Genomic DNA, 21,859 nt, shown 5'->3' with positions numbered 1-21,859 from the left:
CCTGACGTATAGTAAGCTTTCAATAAATACTTGTTGAAAGAATGAATGAGAAAGCCCCCAAAGAGCCCATTTTACTGATGAGGAAACCGAGACTCAGTGAGTTATTGATTTACCCAAAGTCCTGCGAGACACTGAGGCAGCTGGTTGTTTCCAGCATTCCTGCTCTCAAGGGCTTTGCAAGGCTACATGTCTGAAAGGCTTGGCATTGTCCCTGCCACCCGCAATTGCTGAACAAATATTAATGAGTTTGCCTACATGGGTCAGCCCCTCTCCTCTGCTAGACAATCCCCGCAGAGCGACAAACTGTCACATAGCTGTTGCTTTGAGAAACTGGATTAAATTGCACAGTGCAAAGAAAAGCTGGATGTTTTGGAGATTTTGGAAGAAAAATCCCTAACGTGACTGCTAGTGGTAGGAGTTTGTAGTGGCCTCTCAGGCCTTTCCAACCTGATTCTTTTTCCTGCTGTCTTCCCTTTTGTGAGTGTCTCTTCCCTTTTCTGCTTGCAGTGAGTTCTGCTCTCCTGTAGGCTACAATGTGTCAGTTGTTATAAAATCCAGGAGGTGGAGCTTAGTGACGAGGGCGAGGGCGGTGGGAGAGCGCTCTCTGCCAGCCCTGCAGGGCGAGCAGTCTAGCCCTGGGTTCACCGGAGCTTAAGCCTTGCAGCAGGAGAACTTCTTTCTCGCTCTCCTGGCTTTGATCCTCACTGTACATCACACCAGAGGCGCTGAAGGGAGGGAGGATGCGAGATGACCAGTCCTTTGGCAACCTGACCATCTCCTTAGTAGAGCCTTGGAAAGCCAGCTGGGGGCTGACTGCACGACCAAGGAGGCGCTGTGCCTCTCGTGGATGTGTGTGTATATGTGTGTGTGTGTGAGTGGGTGAGTGGGTGTGAGTGAGGGTGTGTGCGTGTATGTGTGCATGTACAGATGAGTGTGCGAGTGCACACGTGAGTGTGTGTGTGTGTGTGAGAGAGAGAGAGCGTGTTCTTGGTTATTATTTTCTGGAAGAAAAATCTTGAAAATCTGGGGCAGGTTACGGTGCTCCTAGGGTGGTGGTTCTTCTTCTGCAAGAGGAGCTGACCAGACCAAGCTGCTAGAGACATTTTTCGGCAAGTAAAGAGAATTTTCCTTTCAGAATAAGAGGGATTTTTCCCCTGGCTCTGCAGTTGAGTAAAAGAGATTAGCCCCTAAACCTGTGAAATCGACCAGAGCCGTGTGATTACCAGGGCTTGAGAGAGAACTCCGGAAGAAAAGGAGAAATAAATCAAATAGCCTGTCAGCGCCTGTGGCCACGTTGGAAGATGTCATCTCAAACTAAGTTCAAGAAAGACAAAGAGATCATTGCCGAATACGAAGCCCAAATAAAAGGTGAGATGCGGTCTGGGGAGTCATGCCTCCCCTCCCCTTTCCTTATTCCCTTGCTTTGGCTTTTTTTTAATCCCCCTTTTCCTCCCTGCCATCATGAAATGTTGTTATGCATCAATAATCTTATTGTGAGGAGGAACAGTGGCAGCTGTACAAGTCCAGACTGGTTTCAACTGCAGAGAGTGCTGGGGCTGGGAGTATGGATTGTAGAGCAGCAGCGATCACTGCATTGCAGGTGTGAGAGGAGGATCTTACCCTGGCTTTAGGAGTGTCTCAGATACTCTATATCATCTTGGCCGTGACATGTCACTGTAAGGGCATTTTGATAGTCACCGCCTCCCCGCTCCTCCCATGGTAAAGTCCCTTAATAGAGTGTCTGTTTGTTATGGTCTGCTATTTTCTTCTTTCTCCTTGTTGTTGTTGCTTTGCCTCTGCCCCTTTCTCTGGGCTGGAATTCACATGCATGTGCACAGGGAAGCAGCGCGGGGAGGCTGTACTGCTTTGTCAGTGTCTCTCAGGCTGGCCTGGGTTGCCATGGATTAACTGTTATGGGGCATATTGATCCAAACTAATGCAGGCATTTAGGCATAAAGAAGGAGCTTGGTGCCGAAAACGTATTCTCTTGCAGTGTGCAGCCCCAATCACCATCCGTGCACTAGCATTTAGGGTCATCAGCCTTCATTCAAAGCCAACAGCTCAGTGTGCTGTTTCGGCTGGTAGGTGCTGCCTGGCTTTCGTGGTACGAGGGGAAGCCTGCCAGAAGGGTGGGATGACCTCTGGCTGCTTGTTCCAGCTTTGATGCCACCAGGCACACACTCTTTTCAGAAGCCGCTCCCTAAATCCACACTAGCAAGTAGAAGTAGGAAACTGGACACAGTCGCATAGACAAATGCAGGCAGAATCCTTATTCAGGCTAGGCTTCTCCCACCCTCATGAGTTCTAGGCTCAGCTTTGGCAAGGAAGACCTAAAAGCACCATCCACCATGCTCACTCTTTGTCCGAGGATGTACCCTAAGGGAAGCCGGGGCCTGTGCCTCTTAGCATCTGTTTTTTTTCTAGTCATAGTTCTCCTTGGTGTGACAAGGGTGTGTTGTGGTCTGTCAGAGAGAGTGAAGACAGAATACATTTTCAGTGGGCATATTGATGCCTGCCTATGAGGTGATGGGTGGACTACTGAGCAAGTTGGTTATTTGGGGCTCAGGCGATTTGAGGTTGCCACACCTGCTTCTAGGTGCTGTTGCAGTTTGAGACTCAGCGACCCAGGAAGGCCAGTTGCCTCCCCAGGAGCGGTGGGAGGCCAGGCATCCACAGCTGCTGTACACGCTTCAGATGCTTGGGAAACTTTGGGAGGGGAGCAGCCATTAGGGGAGGGCTTTGGTTTTTTTTCCAGTCTCACCAACCGTCTTGTGCTTTTTAGTTCTGGTCAAACCTGGCATGATAATCACCTTTGGGTAAACCCCAGGGCAAAATAAGCAGAAAACCCTCCTCATCCCTGGTCTCCTCCCTTTTAGTTTTCAGTTCAGTGTAGAAAACAGTGACTTATGATGTCTTAGCCTTGCCGACAATTTACAAACAAGCCCTTTATTGGTCAGAGATTTGAATTCACCTGACTACTCAGTACAAAAGCCCAGTTTCAGTCTTTGCATATATACTTTTTAGGGAGGTTATATTTTATAAGACTAATCGGGCTGATTTTTTAAAAACTGAGGTTCTCCTGAAAAATGCCATACTAGAGAAGGAGATGCCGAATTTTGGACAGGTCGGGATTTTTATAAGCATCATCTTGGTAGGTGATATGCCGATCTTATTTTTGAAAGATTGCTACCACTGGGCCAGTGAATTTTGCATGAAGATAAATTAAGCATTTATTGCTCTGGCTGATTCTTTACTTTTTATCTTTCACCTTTATTTTAACAGCGAATTAGCACATACAAAGTAATACATTTTGCAGGAAATTTGTCCAAATGATCTTGTGTCTTCCAGACACTAAACATCTCTGCATTCTGTTTACAAGAATTTAATTTTATTCCTTTAGAGTTGACACCCACACGAGTTAGGTCAGGATGCGGCTGTGCCCGAAACCATCTGGAATCTTTTTGTTCAAAATTCTGTGTTCATCATCATAATTATTGTTTGTACAGGGCTCTAGAGTTTCTATGGCTTACTCCCAGACATCACTACTCTTGGCCTACACAAGATACAGAAAAGGTTTGCATGAACTCCCTTTGAGAGATGAGGAAACTGAGACCTTCTAATGTTAAATGACTTGCCCAAGGTCACAAGGCTGGAAATGTGAAGGCGGCGGGTTTTCTGCCAGGCCCAGTGTTCCCTGATACATTGTTTGCCTGCAGCTGCCCCTCGAAGGATTGATGTCAGTAGCAGATGGCAGTTTTGTGGTTGGGCTGGCTGCCTCTTGATGAAGTTCCATTGTTTGCCTCCTTACTTTGATCCTTTGCCTTTGTTGCTTGCCTCTGAAGAATGTTTGACCAATCACCAAAAATAATGCTCGATGCCAATTACCTTTCTCCATGGGTAGCATTTGACCAATTTGATGCAAATACTCCACCTAGTTAGACAGATTTTGTCCTCTGTGAATTCTGTGAAAGGGAACTTTTGATTTTTAAAAATGATACTGAGTTTATAGACTTACTCTTTTATCTCTTTTGATGAATATGTTGACCTAACAAACGGGACTGTTTTAAAACAGTTTTTTTCCCTATTGTAACAATTTCAGACGTGTGCCTTCTCATGCCTCATCAGATACTTGAATACCTTTGATTAAATACCTGCGATGCAGTAGTATACCATATACTTGCTCATTTTCAGTGATGGGGAGCTCACTACCTCCAAAACCCACATACTCTATCTTTGGACAGCTCTGGCTGTTGTAAGCATATTTTATGTTGGGTTAAATATGTCTCTCTTTCAACCACCTATTGGTTCCATAGTATCTTCCCTTTGGGACTTCATAGAACAAGACAGATGCTACTTTCCCATGACTTCCCACTGGATGTTTGGAGACTGATTTCATAGCCCTTGACTATGATTATCTTCATTTGCTGATATACGATGGTTCGCTGCTGCTTATCTTCACTCTCCTTTGGATCTGCTGTATTCTGGGTTGCAAACTCCAGTGCCTTTGGGTGCTTGGCACAGAGAATAAATGAATGAAGCTGGCCAAGTAAGATGATTTGTGGCAGCTGGTCCACTGTCTCAGCGAGGGCAATGTCAGAAGGGGTATTGGTGATTATGATGGGCCTGAGAGCACATGTCCTGTCTAAATGGGCAATCACTACTTGGATCCAACCAGTTGTTACCATTTTAGGAAAGTAGGCCCAGCCAGATCTTTCAGGTTTTTAACAGATGCCAGAAATCTGGATGAGAGCTTTATACTTTTAAAGAGGTTTTGCCAAATGGACTTCCAAAGGTGATACTATCTAAAGCCTTCTTCAAGAGTGGTATTAAATTCTAAATGGTCAGAGAACGACAATAACTATCACCTCTTTTATGATGTGTGTAATGCTTTTATTAATATACTCCAGGGATTGAATTAGCCCTTTTCACTGCCCATCCCCTCATTGTAACATATATATTATATCTGCTGTGTTTTTTCAATCCACTAGGCTAGGAGCCTTATCAGACAGAAGAAAATGAAGTGAATTTAATATGACTTGTTCTTGGTGCAGTGTACTGCTCCAAATAGACATTGCTTCCTGTCTGAGGTACTCACCAGTGTCCCTTTATGAATCTGTACAAGAACCATGCCGAAGAGTGACATCACATTCTCTAGTCTGGAAGTGGCAAGCTTTAATTTCATTCCCCTTTTGAAATTAGAACAACATTTGCCCATCTACAGCTTTTTGGTACCGATCCTATTTTTCACAATTCCCTCAAAGATCACTGATAGTGTTTGGTAATCTTATTTGCAGGCATTCTCAGTATCCTGGGCTCCAATTCCTCTTGCTGTCAGACATAATGGTCTGTTCTACATTTATTCAGAGTTCCCATTTCCATTTCAACCTAATGGAAAATTGAAATAGAAATTCAGTGATTGACTTTTATGTTTTATTTTTTATTACATGCCTATAATCATTTTAGGCTATCTTAATAATGAAACTATAATTTTAGGGAAGAAAGGTAGATATTGAAGAAGATGACAGAGAATCCATTCATTTATGAATTCATTTAATAAACATTGAGTATTTACTTTTTCTTAGTCTTGTGCTGGGTGTTGTGAAAGATGTAAAGTATGATACATTCTTGGCTTTCTAAGAGTTTTCTTGGAATATGGTGATAAAATTAGTGAAAAAAAAAAACAAACAAAACCCGAAAAACCCCAAACACAAAAATCTTCCAACTGAGCACCAGAATGAGTTCACTCTTAAAGAGATGATGCCGTAGAGTGATTGGACGACCTCCTTAAGAACCCTCAGTGCCTTCAACAGGATTCAATGAGGAGAGCAGGCTGGATTGGGAGAAGAATGGGGAGTAGTGGGGACTGTGGCTGCTTAGGGAGCTCACCTTGAGGAGGCAGCCATTGTTCAAGCTCCAGTCATTGCCATGAAATATGAGCCCAGAGTGGTCAGTTCTTTCAGTGTTTCGAGGGAATCTGGATTTTAAAACAAGATCGCCTGGTTTTTATTAAAATTATTTTTGTTTTTTTTTTTAAAACTGTTTAAGTGTTCTTTATATATTCTGGATACAAGTCTCTTATTGAACATATGTTTATAAATATTTTCTCCCATTCTGTGTGTTGTCTTTTCACTTTTTCGTTGTTGTTCTTTGAAGCACAAACGTTTTTAATTTTTATGAAGTTCAGAGTATTCATTTTTTCTTATTTTTCTCATGCTTTTGGTGTCATATATAAGAATTCTTTTTCAAATCCAAGGCCATGAAGACAGTCTCTTAATTTTTAAATGATAGCTCAGATTTTTAAACAGACACTATAGTGCCTGAACAAACTTATCAGAACAGTTTCAGCTCATGGCCCACCAGTTTGCAACTTCTGACCTAAAAGTTGAAGACCATAAAAAGTCTTGGCGATGAGGCCTCACTCAGTTTTCCTGTTTCATCTTCAGTTGTCTTCTCTAGAAGAGGCCTGTGCTCTTATAATCACATTAAATCAATCCCTTGCCTCTGAATTCTCCATACCCTTTCCTATCTGCAAGTCTTTCCCCATTTGTGCCTTTGTTATGTCTAAAATGTCTCCCTCTCATCCCTCCTTTTTTGTCTGATCAACTCCAGACCATCCTTTAATGCCACCTCAAATGATATCTTCTTTCATGATGCCTTCCTAACTTTCCTGGGCAGAATTAGTTATTTCCTCACATACCCTTCTATTCTGAGCCTTATTATCCTTCGTTACAATTTTGTGTTTGGTGCTTTGGCTATGAACTATTGAGGGCAGAAATGCTATGTTCATCTTTGTTTCACCAATGTGCTTGGCACACAACTGGTTGAGGGAGTGGCCGATAAGTTACTAATAAGAAGTTTTGCTCTTATAACTCATGGCTCGAGTAGTTATTTTCTTTGGCATTTGTCTTAGTCAGCTCGGTATGCTAAGACAAAATGCCATGGACTGGGTGGCTTAAACAACAGACATTTGTTTCTCACAGTTCTAGAGGCTGGGATGTCCAAGGTCAAGTTGCCAGCAGATACAATTCCTGGTGAGAGCCCACTTCCTGGATTGTAGGTGGTTGCCATTCTGCTGTGTGCTCACATGGTCTTTCGTTGGAGAGAGAGAGCGAGCTCTCTGTCTACCTCTTCTTATAAGGGCACTAATCCCACCATGAGGACACCTCCCTCATCATCTCACTTAATTCTAATCACCTCCTGAAGGCCCCACTCACCTCCAAATACCACCATATTGGGAGTTAGGGCTTTAACATATGAATTTTGGGAGGACATAGTCATTCAGCCCATAATAATACGTATACTTTCTGTTCTATTGAAAGCAGGGGTTTTATTGGTAAAAGAAATATTCTTCATGGTTTGCTGAATTTCCTTCTTTGTCCTTGATAGGGAGATGTTTATTAGTGGGGATTTGGTGAAGGCTGATGTGTTTAAAGCCAAGCTAATGTTTGATGTTTGTCACAGTCAAGGAGGGGTATGGCTGGGGAGCATGCACTCAAGGAGGCACATCCCAGTCTGAGGAACTGAGTGGATCTGGGATCTGTATTGGCTATTTCCGGAGTTTTCACAACCAAAGTTTTATGTTAGGGATGACCTTTCCTTTCTAGGAACCTCTATTATTCATTCATTTATTCGTTCACCTTTCCTTTCTAGAAATTTCTATCATTCATTTATTCATTCTCTGTCATCCATTCAGTGACTGTTATAAGCCATGCTTCAGGCTCTATAGCTTTATTTAACAGTGGGAGGTAATTAAAATTAGTGCTAGGTCTCAGTCATATATTCAGTATCTCATTTTGTGATTCCAATAATTCTGTGAGTCATTACCAGTCAATCCCATTTTATAGATGAAATGCCCAAGTTTGGAGAAATAAAATAAGTTGGATCAGTTGCAACTGTGAACTGTGGCAGAGCTAGGATTTAAATCGGAGTCTTCCTAACTTCCGGTTGTGTGGGGAGGCACATGCATGCTGAAGTAGTGTGGCTCTGAAACCCAAGGGTTCCTTCCTTGGTGGTCTCTGTGTGTGTGTGTGTGTGGGGGCATTGGGGAAGTGTTTTGGTCTGGGGTGGGCCTTAATCTTTGACTCCTATCCTTCCTAACACTTCCATGCTCCTAATCCAACCTCTCCTGGTCTCCACTTGATGCCACTTAGCTGTGTCAGGTCCCTTCATTCCCACCCCAGGAGAATCGTCTTTGGAAAAGTGCCCGCTGGAAACACGCCTGTAGACCTGATGGAGGCTGCCGGATCTACCACTGCCAACCTGGAAGTATAGAACCGGAAATCTTAGGTGTCTTCTAGTCCAACTCTCCCACTTTTTTTTTTTTTTTCCATATGTGAAGACTGATGTTCAGAGAAGGTTTCTGGCTTGCAGACACTTTTAGACTATATTTTCATGAGAGCAAAAGCTCTATCTGCTTGGTTTGTTGCTATAGCCTTGTGCCTGGCATCCAGTTTGTGATCAATAAACATATGGAGTTGAATTGCTCTGGTGGGTGGGGCAAGTCCGGGTGGTGGTTTCACTTTTCTATGCTTCATTCCTGATGGTTTGTTGGTGTTTATAAAATACATTGGCTGGCCAGGAGTGGTGGCCCAAGAGGCAGAGCTGAGTGGTGCCTTGGAAAACAGGATGAGGCAAGGGTATAAGAGGGTAAGGTTTGGAGAGGTCAGGAGGAAAAGAGGTGAGAAATTGTTTTTTTCCTTGTAGCTGCCAGGAAGGGGACAGGATGTTGACTTCTTAAAGATTCTGAGTTTCAGAACCTCTGGCCTAATACAGGACCCTGCAAGCTGTGTCCTGGGCTCGATTTCGCTTGTAAATGCTTCATTCCTGATGGCTTGTTGGTGTTTATAAAATATCTCGGCTGGCTAGGAGTGGGATTTTGGCTCTGTTCTCTTAATTTGTTTAATCATTAGGCAAATTTGTGTTTAGAGTAGTGTTCCCTGAGGTATATTCCATGAGATTGGATGTCAAGAGGTGTTGGGTGGAAAAAATAGTTCTGTGATCAAATAGATTTTGGAACTTCTCGCATAAACTGAGTTTAATAAGTTTATTTCCACAGGATTTCTGGGAGCCTTGAATGTGTTAAGTGTGAATCTCCAAGGTGGGGTCATGGGCTTTCTTCAAACTTATTCAATCTTACATACCTTTTTCATTGACTATCTCTCAAGATTGTTCCTGAGATCACATTTTGGAAAATGCGATCCTACATGATTTGTGGATTATTCAGATTCTTTCTCTTTTTGCCTTTTGCCCAGTTACCTAATTTTTATACTTCTTTTGGAGGCAATTTGAAGAGAAGAGGTAAAACAAATACATATCCAGCTCAGCTAAGTGATATCAGCATGGTGTTTTGAGGTCACTTAGAAAATGTGGGTTTTGACATTTCCAATTACAGAGCGCTCAGCCATTGATTTAAATGGTATGTTGGTGACAGCTCACCCCGATCAATATGCATGGCGTGTGCGTGTGTGCCCTTCTGTGCGTGACAGTAAGCTGCAGGCGGTGTTCAAGGTACCTTGAATGGACCTCAGAGGTGCTGCCCCTGGGATTGTACGTTTGATGCCAGGTGATAATGGTGCAGATGAACACCCAGAAGCCCACAGCTGATTGTGCCTCAGAGTGAACAGATCTCAGCTACAAATCCATGTGCACAAGAAATACATTTCATTTTTCTGTAACTCAATTTCCATTTCACATTTCTATTCTTCTAGGGGTGGCAGAAATAAATTTAAGTCGATTTGGGATTTCTCTCCTGTGTCCTCCAGTGTTGTGTCCCAAGTCCAGGGGAATGGAGGCAATACCAAGGGGCATCTGTTGTGGTTTTGCGGCTACCGAGCTATCCTTCCTCGTATTGGGTCTTCAGTGGTCTGTCTGTCTGTGCCATCGATTCTCCTTTTTCCAAACCCTGAGGTTTCTTCATGTGTCACCATCTTCAGCTCCTTCCATGTGATTTGCATGCACTAGGGCCTCACATGCCATGCTGGTGGTGAGGGACTGGACATTTGTATCAGGCCTGTCTTGCCATGTCCAGCAATCGCTCCTCCTCCAGTGCCTCCCTGGGGCTCTGCCTGAGGAAGTGGCCCAGCTTCTCTCTGTTCTCAGATTCTGCAAATTTATAAGGTGTTCCTTCATCACTCTTTTTCTCTGGGTTTATTTGGTGGTGAGGCAGGATTCAGATTATCTTCTTATAGATCCACAAAATCTACATACACCTTGCTTTACTGACTTTCTGAAATCTTTATCCATGTGTCTTTATCCATGCGTAGGACAAAAAGGGGAAATGGGAGTATGAGGGGTGATATCCTGGCACTTCGTCATCAAACATTCTCACAGCTGTTGTCCATATCTCACATTCTTTTTATTTTCCCTGAGGGCAGGCTTTTGAACATCAAAAGCCAAAAATTGACTCTTTCTCTGTATTATCCCAGAGGCAATAAACACAAGCCCTCCTTGCCTGTGTTAGGTCCAAGAGGTCTAAGGAAATATGGAAGAAAACCTTTAATATTTCAAAACATTAATTGCAGTGAGTTTCCTTCTTTTTCCATCTGCACCATCCTGGCCACCATCACCTCTTTCTGGGAGCGTGGCAATATTCTCCTAACTCGGGGTTTCTCGACCTCCACAATGCTGACATTTTGGGCTGGACCATTACTTGTCGTGGGACTGTCTTGCACATGTGAGATGTTAAGCAGCATCCCTGGCCTCTTCCCACTAGATATCAGTAGCACTTCCCCTCCCCCAAGTTGTGGTAACCAAAAATATTTCCAGATATTGCCAGATGTTCCCTGGGGGAAGTGAGGCAAAATAAGCCCCAGTTGAAAGACACTGTCCTAACTGGTCGCCCTGCTTCTTCTCTTGTCCTCATAGTCTGTTTCCCCCACAGCAGTCAGCAGTAATCCTTACACAGTTTAATCATATCACTCCCAGGTTCCAGACCCTCCAGTAGCTTCTCACTGCATAAGGGTCGAATCCAAATCCTTAGCTTGGCTTATAAAGCCGTCGCCTGCCTACCTCGGCTACCTCACCTCTCCACTCTCCTGGTTCCTTTAATCCTCCAAGCTTGTACCTGCTCCAGGCCTTTGCACTGAGCTTTTCCCTCTTTCTGGAATCCTCTTCCCCTGGATTTTCACATGGCTGGCTCCTTCCTGGTATTCAGCTATCAGCTGTCATGTCAATTCCTGACCACCCAATCTTTTTTTTTTTTTAATGGTGACATTGGTTAACAAAATCCAGTAAGTTTTAAGTGTACAATTCAATAAGAAGTCATATGTATTTTGCATTGTATATTCACCGCTCATAGTTAGATTTTTGTCACCACAAATTTGAATTGACTCCTTTTATCCCATCTACTTCCCCCCGTCCCACCAACCTTTAGTAACCACTAGTCTATTGTCCATGTCCATGAGTCTCTGTTTGTATCCCACGTATAAGTGATATCATGCGGTTTTCAACTTTTTCTGTCTGGCTTTTTTCACTTAGCAAGATTATCTCAAGGTCCATCCATGTCGTCACAAATGGCAGCATTTCATTTCTTCTTACAGCTGAGTAATATTCCATTGTATGTATGTACCACAGCTTCTTTAGCCAATCATCTATCGTAGGACACTTCGGTTGCTTCCATGTCCTCGCCACCATGAATAATGCTGCTATGAACTTCGGTGTGCAAATATCTTTTTGGATATATTTTCAAGTCTTTGGGGGTAAATACCCAGTAGAGGGATTGCTGGATCATATGGTGGATCAATTCTTAATTTTTTGAGGAACCTCCATACTGTTTTCCATAGTGGCTGTACCAGTTTGCAGTCCCACCAGCAGTGTATTAGGGTTCCTTTTTTCTCCTCATCCTCTCCAACACTTATTATTACTTGTCCTGTTGATAATAGCTATTCTAACAGGTGTGAGATGGTATCTCATTGTGGTTTCGATTCGCATTTCCCTAATAGCTAAGTGATGTCGAGCATCCTTTTGTTTGTTGGCCATTTGTATGTCTTCTTGGGAGAAGTGTCTGTTCAGGTCCTCTGCTCATTTTTTGATTGGATTTTTTTTATTGTTATTGAGTCGTATGAGCTCTTTGTATATTTTGGATATTAGGCTATTATCGGAGGCATTGCTTGCAAATATGTTTTCCCATTTGGATGGTTGTCTCTTTACCTTGTTGACAGTTTCTTTTGCTGTGCAGAGCTTTTTAGTTTGATGTAGTCCCATTCATTTATTTTTGCTTTTACTTCCCTTGTCTTTGAGGTCAAATTCATAAAATCCTCTTTAAGTCCAAGGTCAATGAGTTTAGTTCCTATGTTTTCTTCTATGCAATTTATTGTTTCAGGCCTTATATTTAGGTCCTTAATCCATTTTGAGTTAATTTTGGTGTGTGGTTATAGACAGCAGTCTAGTTTCATTCTTTTGCAAGTGGCTTTCCAGTTTTTCCAGTACTATTTATTGTAGAGGCTTTCCTTTCTCCACTGTATGCTTTTGGTTCTTTTGTCGAAAATTATTTGCCTATATAAACATGAGTTTACTTCTGGACTCTCGATTCTGTCCCACTGGTCTGCATGTCTGTTTTTCTGCCAATACTATGCTGTTTTGATTATTGTCACTTTGTAGTATAATTTGAAGTCGGGCAGAGTGATGCCTCCAGCCTTGTTCTTTTTTCTCAGCTGACCACCTAATCTTAAGTAGCTATGGAGTAACTATTGGATCTGTTGATATGAATTCTAAGCAAAGCATTTATGGCTATATGATATTTTCTCTTTGTTTATTTCTTCTTTTTACTAGAATTGAAAGTCTCTAAGAACGAGATTTTTGTTTCTCTTGTTCATTTGTATTTTGTTAGCACCTAGAACAGCACTTGCTGTATGACAGGTCATCATAATATCTGTTGAACGAATGAATGGATGAACATGTGTCCTTGTGATGGACTGTGCACACAGCACATGTAGATATTCTGCTTCAGGGTGCATGGGATTAGACTGGGAATTGCAGTCTAGAGGCACATAATGAAGCAGAGCCAAGCTTTCCCTAAACTTTGACTGAGAGATAATTCAGGAAGATGAAGAATCCACAGAAGGGACAATTGTAACCGTGCAGAGCCATCCAGCTGATGGCTTAGAGGGGAATGGGGTAGAGACACCAGATTGCATTTGCAGGGGTACTACAGGGATTCCAATTTTTTTTTTTGTTAATTGAGTATGTGTCTGATATAAGGACATAAAAATATGTAAAATATAATTCCCATCCCTGTCTTTGGTGGACTTATAGTTTTCCAGGAAAGATAATTACAAACATAGATTTATCAATTACAATACAATATAGTAAGTTCCAGCACTGGGACAGTGCCGGAACCATACACTGGAAGCTCAGAGTGAAAATGACAGCTTTGACCAGGAGAGCTGGAGAAATTCTTATAGAAAAAAGGATTTTTGAATAGGGTTTTGAGGGATGGGTAGAAGCTCTCCAGATGGTAAAAGGCATTTAATGAAGAGAGAACAGCTTGGGCAAAAGCATGAGGGTCATGAAAGGGCCTGGGTACTTGGGAAATGGTGAGAAGTTTGATGTGGCTGAAATCCAGAGCAGTGGAATGGAGTGGCGGTGGGAGATGAGACTTGAAACAAGAGGAGGTTGAAGTTCTTTTCTAACTGTTGGATCTTGTGAATCTCTGACCTTGTAGATGGTGGATGAAAGTCTTTTTTTAATAATTTTTTTTCCTGATTATGGATGTGTTTATGCTCATTATTTTTAAAGTTTTGAAAATGTTTAGAAAAATATAAAAAAGAAAAAAGATCTAGAAGCCACTACCTCAGGTAATCACTATAAACATTCAATATATTACCTTCCAGATTTCATATCTCTATCTATCAAATATTTTATATCTATAGGTAACAAATATGGGATGATAGCTGTTTCATGAAAAGATATAAAAATAAAGTTGATAGGCAGATCATCATAGGCCTGTAGGCATCATGGCTTGAAATAGACAGAGTATGGCCTAAAAATAAACAGACTTTCCAAGTAAGAACATAAATCAATACACATTACCTTCCATATATTTAGATGGTCATTTATGGCAGAGATTGTGGTTTTAGCTTGTGATGGCCACTTCTGTCCCCTCAAATTTATATAAAATTGGGGGGAACTAAGTACACTTATCAAAAACTTCCCTCACTCAGACACATCTGTAGCAGCCACTTTCATCTAAAATTTTTCCCTTTCCCAGTCCCCTATAGTCTCACTTCCCTTTCAGTCCCTAGGCAGTAGTTCCTGCCTTTGGCAAGAAGTATTAAAGAGTCTTGTCTAGGGTGAAGAATTCAACCTCAGCAGCAGGTCACTCTCCCTGCTGGTACCTTTCCTCTGGTTCACTTTTACCTGTTTTCTGCCAGAGTCCTTGGTCATCAGTACTTCTGGGATTCCTGACTGCTAGTCTTCTCCCAACAGTATTAACCTGCCATCCCCTAGCTTTGATGGCCAGCGAGGCTATTTTCAGATTATAGTTTACTATAGATCAGTACCTTTTCCAAACTTTTTGTCAGAGAGAAAGGCCTGTAGGCATGTAGAGTTCTTACTGAGAAATTGGAGCTCAGAGGGAGGGGATAGCTCTGTAGGGGGACCTTCCATAGCTTAGAGTGACTTAAGAGGAACCAGAGAGAAAGAGATGACATGAGAGACCCTTACCAATGAAACAGTTTAGCCACCTTCGAGGACACAAAAGAGTGGATGTTGCTTCTCTGATTTTATTTGTATGAAAGGATGCAAACTGACAGCAGCATGACTGCTTTGCAGCTCTCACCTACCTCAGTAAGACATTTCCAAGCAGAGTTGGCCAGTACATTACTTTTTGCTTTACGTGGTCTTTATTTTGATCAGTGGCCTCTCCAGACAGTATGTTTTGGATCTCCCGAAGATATATCATCTTGGGGAAACTGAGGCAGAACAACAGTGACTCCCTGGCTTCTAACACTTACTCCTTGACCTCTTACCCTGGCCATTTGGACTCCTGGCTTTTTGCCGGGTTGTGGTCTTTTGAGTTTGTTTATCCCTTGACCCTCAGCTCACCTAGGACTATAGTCATGGCTTGATCCTCTTGACTCTGGCCCCACCCTGAATATCTCTGTCTTGCTGGACCTCATACTTGGCATAATATCGTATTGAAACTCTGCGCCAAAAATGATGGAGGCCCTACTACGCTCTGCCAGAAGCACAGATTTGTTATGCTGTAGGGAGTAGTGGGAAAGAAATGTTAAGACAATGGTGGGCCTGTTTACTTTGATTTAGTTTAACAAATAGTTACTAGTTCCCTGCCTTCATAGGAGAAAGACAAATTTTAACCTGTGATTACAAAAATGCTGAGTATTATGAAAGGTTGGTACAGAGTTCTTGGGGGAACCTACAGCAAATGGATCTAAATGATTAAACTCATTATAGATTATTTCTGACATTGATCTGTAAACCCGAATTGGCCAAGCTTATCTCACCACCATTATTTTCTGAGCTATTCAGAATCTGGACAGAACCATCTTTTCATTTAGAGAAGGGTCAGAAGCCATCAAAATATTTAAGGGGTCAAGAAGATCAGTACTTCTAAGAGAAACACACAACTCTTGGTGTGAAATATCAAAACGATTTCAGAAAAGGAATTTTATAATAGTTATACTCAAGATGGTAAATACAATCATGGGATACGTGCTTTTAAGGTGAAATTAAAGCCAAGGATCAACTGAAGGGTGGAAATCCATCCTGGATGGATAGAGTTATGCTAAAGTCACAGAAAGTAGGTGAGACAAGAATATGGGTTTTGGAAGGAGGCACCTGTGATATGGCGGGAACCGTGCTCTGTATAGAATCACACAGATGTGGGTTTGAGTCTTGGCTTATAGCTTATCAATTGAACCATATTGGATAAGTCTTTTCTTATCCAAAATGATAAGGAAAATAAGGATAATACCTCACCAGTTTCCTTACTTGAAAAATGGGGATAATGATAGCTCACGTGTGTGTGTGTGTGTGTGTGTGTGTGTGTGTGTGTGTGTGTGTGAATTAGTTGGAAAAAACACACATCAGAATTTCCAGTACACTGCTCGGCACACAGGAACATTCACTGAACAATGAAAATGTTAACTAAACCAGTAAGAGAGTCACCAGCATTCAGAGTCCTATAGGTGGGGCATTAGTAAGTATACCTGGTTGGAAAGAAGAGGTGGATAGGCAGTACTAAAAAATCATAAGAAGTGTAATTGCCAACATGGGCAGCTGGGAAAGGAAGGTTCCAGCAGATCTTCTATAGGCATGATGCTTTCTTTGCCTACTGCAGTGCTTTTTCTAGTGTGGCTCCTGGGCCACCTGCATCAGAACCACAGGGGAGGAATTTGTAACAAATTTAGATTCTGGGGGTCTCACCCCAAACTGATCAAATCAAAATCTCTGGGGGTGGAAACTGAGAGCCTGGATTTTATAAATACCCCAGGTTGATGAACTTGAAATATTTGGACCTGGACTATAGTAAAGTCACCAATGTGACTGTGTATCCTTTTTGAAGGCAAAAGGACATTTAGTAATCATGTAGACTACTGATGAATTAGGGAAAAGCAAACAAACAGCTAACTCCCTGTGCATGTGTGTTACAATCCTATTTTTTTTTAAAATAAAAAAATGCATGTCTTTATGTATTTGGGTGTGTATTAAAGAGTCTAATAGTTATTACTGATTGATAATGATGTTTACTCTTGGGGACTAAGAATAGGATAGAGGTCAGAGGTGGGGGCAGGATGATAGTGACAGGGAACAGTGGAAGGGAGAACTTTTCCCCATCTAAAATAATGAGTGTGATTACTTTTCTAGTTAAAAAACCCACAAAGCTGACAATAAGTAAGGAATTTATTGATACATTTTTCTGCTTTGGAGGATGTTCAAGTATCAGCTGATCTATTAAAGGAAAGAAAGAAAACAGAAAGAAAGAAGGAAGAAAGGAAAGAAAAGAAAAGAAAGAAGACAGACAGACACCTCCAAGAGATATTTAAGTTATCTTAATATCTTGTGGAGTTCATTAGATATTGTAAGAATGATTGCTGAAATGAGTTGTATTACTTTACTGGACTATTCCCCTGTGTAGTGTGAAAAGTTTTCCCTCGCTCTTTTAAAATTCTAAGAGATGGGAATAGAGGTGGGAGAGTCAAGCCTAACCATTTAAGTTACGGAGTTTAAATCAGGAGCCATTGTGGTGCTGTGTCCAGAGTCTGGGATTTAGAGTCACGAGATCTGATTTTCTATCTCTGATCTGTCTTTTGAACGAGACACGTAAAATGAGGCATTACCTATCTTGAAGGCTGATTGCCGTAAAGATCAAATGAGGTGGTGCGTGAGAAAGTAAACTCTATAGAGTTCTGCAGAAATGTTAATTATTTCTATTTCTGCCCAGCTCCTCCCCTGGACATGCTGCTATTACTGTGGGGTTGTTTATGTGTCTGTCTCCCGGTGAGCTCCTTGAGTGCAGGGTCCTTATTTTATTCATTCCTGAATTCTTCTACCTAGTGCCTGCCACACATGAGGCATTCAAAGTAAGTTCTGTAATAGCTATCAAGGGTAGAAAAATAAATGTACAGTTAGGTTTAGGGTTATGAAAAATATTAAGATGCTCTTCCAGGAAACTCTGCCTTCCAGTTCTATTTAAAGGAATTAACAAAAAAAATCATTCAAGTCCACAACAGAAGTGATTTTGCTAGGAGAAGGAGCTTCATTAAGGAAAATCTAATTGTTTGATTTTCTAAAGAGACAGAGCTACATCTTTCCATCCTCATTACTGTCAAAGGCTGGATGGCTGGTTCCAAGGAGGACAGGGTGAATGAAAAGAGATTGTAAAAAGATAAATCCTGATACTCCTGGAGAAAAGTCTCCCAAGAAACAGAAATGGCCCCTGGATCACCACTTTCCTTTATTATTTGTCAGAATCATGAAATAAGCCTTCTCTGGGTTCCTCAGACAAAGGCCCTCTTTGGCCTCTACCCTAGACTATGGTGGGTAATGCACAAAGTCCCTTATTTCCCGTGGAAGTGGGAAAATGGCCAGTTGCTTGACAAAACTGGAAGGATTATCTGAGGCTCAACTTGGGGACTCTGGTACCTCTAAGACCCGGATAATTATCATCTGAATGGGTGGGGGAAGGACTGGAACCAAGCCTAGAAACAGCCGTGGTGTAGTTTTGCAGTTAGGAAAGAGGGGACCAATCTCAGCTTTGGGCCTTTGGATCCTTCTCCGGTACTTCCATGAATCTGTGCTTTCTTCTATCTCTCCTGCTCCTGTTTCCTAAGTACGGGTCAGCCCGGGAACACTATTAGATGGGGTCATAATTGTCCAAACAAAGGGTGATTGTTGCATGGTCTATTGTTGGCCTAGGTGAAGTCTCCAGTCTTGCCAAAAGGCTCTACCCTGTTCGGTGTTGAAACAGTATTTAGATGAGGACATGAGAATGCCCATCCAGTATGAGAATGTTAGGAAACCAAGGAAGGCAGGCTTAGTAATCGAGAACGTGGTCATTGATATCGAACTGCCCACAGTTTGCACCCCAGCTTTGCTGCCTTCTAGCTATGTGACTTTGGGCAAGTCTTTTCACCTCTTTGAGCCTCAGTTTCCTCATCTATAAAGTGAAGATCATAATCCAATCTCAAAAAGTTATCTAGGTGGTTAAATGAGATAATGCATGTAAAGCCCTCTGCAAGGGCCTGGCACATAGTAAGGACTCAGTCAGTGTTAGCTAGTGTTATTAATAATCACAACTACAAGAGTAATACTGCAGGTCCTGGAGTTCAGTAAATCTGGGCTCAGATTCCAGTTGTGCTACTTACTAATTGTGGACAAATTGTTTAACCTTTCTGAGGCTCAGCTCTCTGTACCTCTGTAAAATAGGAACAATGTACCGACCTTAGGCATTTCTGTAAAGCATTCATGCTAGAATAGACACTTGGTAGGTGCTCCATAAACGGTGGTTACCATTAAGAGAAACAGCACACTCTGCAATGAACAGAACCAGGAAGCCCAGAATGGGATACAGAACTGACCCTAAAAATGTAAAGTTTTACATTTTTAGGGAAAACCACCAACCTTTCAAGAGAAGCTAAACCTTTTTAGATATTGAGCCCTGAGAGAAATTTCTCCTGTGGATAGATAGAAATGTGAATGAGTTAATAACAAATTGGCCTTTGGCTAGTTAGTGTGCCAGATCTTGACCCTGACCTTGGTGCCTTCCCAAGAGGGTCCAGAGGGAAATAGATAATAGAGGCTACTCATTGGGAAATGAATGTCCATACTGAAGCTGGAGCTCAGGACCCCAGTGTAGAAGTCTTGTGAGCTGTTCCCCATGTGGAGAATATGGGGAACAGCTCACAATCTACCTCCTTTGGCTGAGGTAGATTGGGCACAAATGCCTCCCCTCCAAGCCCATACTTGAATTTTGTCTCTGTTATTCCAAGGTAACCAAAACTTGCCCGGAGCTCCAACCTGTCCTTCCCTGTAGGGACCATTTGGGACAACTGCCTTGACTTCTCTCTGAGATGCCACTGAATCTAACCAGCCACAAGGGAGAAGAGAGAGTTAGAAGTCTGGACCCACCCCGACTTGACTTTTGTCCTTCTTGGAAGTACAACCTCTAAGAATTTTAGTCTACAAAGGTTCCCTAGAACTTGGCTAGTCCATAATGTTATTTACTTTCAACGGGTGGACTTCCATGCCCTTAATTATGACCCTGACTTGGGAGAAGTGAATAGAGTTGGTCTTCATCTCACTAGAGGTCAACATCCCCTCCCTTCCCATCCTTGTCCATCATTCTTCTAATGCTCCAATAGTTTAACAGCCAGGCCTATGGTCAACTCAGGGCATTGCTATCTCACTCTGCCAAAGAAATCAATGAAGAATCGATGATGTCCAGCCTATATCCTCAGCACTGCTCCATAGTGTGCTTGCCATGCATCCAGGAGCTGGGTAGTTCAGGCCCCAAAGATTTAAGAATGCCTCTTTGACATTTTTTTCTCCCTCCAGATATTTAAAGCAGCTCGAAGCTAAATAAAAAAATTCAACTTATTTTTTTCCAGACCAGTGCTGATCACCTAGAAAGAGGTAGTGTGCAGGCCAGTGATGTAGTCATTGGGGTGCACAACAAAATTGGGCAAATTCATAGAAAAATCTGTATTTCTGACTCTTTGAAAACAAATCGGACAATCTGGCTGCACTGGGCCCCCACACGGTAACCAATCAGCCAGAACTGAGTAACAGCTGCCATTTTTAGATGAGGCATGCATACTTGGGTCTCTACCACTTCCTGGGCCAGGATCTTTGGGTCCCTACCCTTCCTTATCTCACAACCAATGCTTCACTCATTTACCTAAGCTTCCTGGTTTCTACAGGCAGTTGGATTTGCCATTTCTGGATAAGGCCAAGAAGTTATATTCTATCTTCTGTCTCAAATTATGCTCATCAGATAGGGTTGTACAGTGAGAATTGCATGACGGCATAACAGATGTTTCAATGTCTATGATATAAAAATGCCTCTAACTTGCCACCATCCTTGCAATGACTCCTTGTCATTATTTTCAGTAAATTTTTCTTCACTTCTCCTCAAGGATGTGTTCAAAGTTGGAGTCAAGGGCAAGACCTTCTTCCTAAAGGAAAAGTGGTGCAGTGGCGTTTGCCTCTGACCCATTCTTGAGGGGAACCGGTGGAGCGTGGGCAGGAGGGCCCTTCAGCTGCTGGAGGCCATTAAGGACCCAGCGATGTGGTGGGTGGTGGCCTTAGCCACCCCTATAGTAGTCATCACAACACATTTTTAGTAGTTAAAAATCCCTCAATGTAAATTGATAGTTTGAATACCAAAGCACAGTTCACTTACATCATTTCTGCTCAAACAGAGTGGTCCAAGAACTCTACATTAGACAGACTCAGGACTAAATTCCAGCTTCATCAATAAGTTTCCATCTTAAAATGGACACCTCACTGGACCCTTGTGAGGGTTCAATGAAATAATTCACACTCAGTATTTATCCCAGTGTCTGAAACATGGGCAACACTTAAAGGTGTTCTCTGTTATTATTCCTATCCAGATTTGGAGAGCTTGATATGATCCGAAAGTGAAATTTAGAGCATCTATAGCAGAACCAGCAACTTGCCCCACTAGTATGTTTTGTCTGGCCTTTGGAACATTTACAAAAGTGAATTAGTTTCCAACATTTAAAAATGAAGTAAGTTTTTAAGAGAATGAGGAGAGTTCACATAAAAATCCAGACTTCTGGCATTTCTTATGAAAAGGGAAGGTCTGGAAACACTGGGCCCTCATTCTCAGACAGAGGCCAAAATTGGCTGTCCCCTTCCAGCAGGGCATGGGCTCTGCTTTGCTCCAGGGCCCACCTGGTTCACTTTACTCTTTTGTTGCCTGCTTAGCTCTTGTGGGTATTTGAGTTTTTTGATCTGGAGGAATGGATCGACCTTCATTCAATCCTCCATAAATATTTCTAGCAACTGGGCTTCAGAGAACGTAGACAGTAGGTCGTTTTAATGGATAATGCCCCAGTGCCAGCTGTATTATCACTTAAGCATAGAATCCTCTGCTCCGACAATTCATGGGGCAGAGGTAAGGTCAAGGTCCTCTTAAAAGATTGTGGGAAACTAACGAAAGATTTGTACCTGTGAACAATAGCCACCTCATCACAACATTGAGGTTGGCTAAAATATAGTAAGAAAAAAATATAAAGTCTTGCCCTTATGTCTAAACACCCACCTGTCCAGTACAGACTAGGGATAGATGTGCTTAGCAGCAGCACTTGTGAAAAAGACTTGAGGTTCTTGTGAACAATAAGTTTGGTGTGAGTCATGGGGAGGCAGCTGCCAAAAA

At 42.2% G+C, this 21,859-nt stretch overlaps 1 protein-coding gene across 5 annotated transcripts in view; it reads left to right on the top strand.

Annotated features, from left to right (window-relative positions):
* Nucleotides 1-352: 352 nt before the first annotated feature.
* The window catches only part of SRGAP3 (SLIT-ROBO Rho GTPase activating protein 3), a 239,674-nt gene continuing 218,167 nt past the window's right edge, over nucleotides 353-21,859 (top strand). Inside the window, exons 1-2 of one of the 5 annotated variants that reach the window (XM_039886638.1) lie at nucleotides 353-1,109; nucleotides 1,227-1,368. In XM_039886638.1, the coding sequence (XP_039742572.1) occupies nucleotides 1,302-1,368 (67 nt within the window). In that variant the 5' untranslated portion in view covers nucleotides 353-1,109; nucleotides 1,227-1,301. Of the gene's footprint in view, nucleotides 1,369-21,859 lie in introns of all 5 variants that reach the window. The other 4 variants (XM_039886636.1, XR_005658157.1, XM_039886640.1 and 1 more) reach the window with 4 other exon arrangements.

This window comes from Pteropus medius, unplaced genomic scaffold (assembly GCF_902729225.1).
Source record: "Pteropus medius unplaced genomic scaffold, Ma_sr-lr_union100, whole genome shotgun sequence".
NCBI classification, from domain to species: Eukaryota; Metazoa; Chordata; class Mammalia; order Chiroptera; family Pteropodidae; genus Pteropus; species Pteropus medius.
Note: the sequence above shows the minus strand (reverse complement) of the source record. Positions and strands in the feature narration are given on the sequence as shown.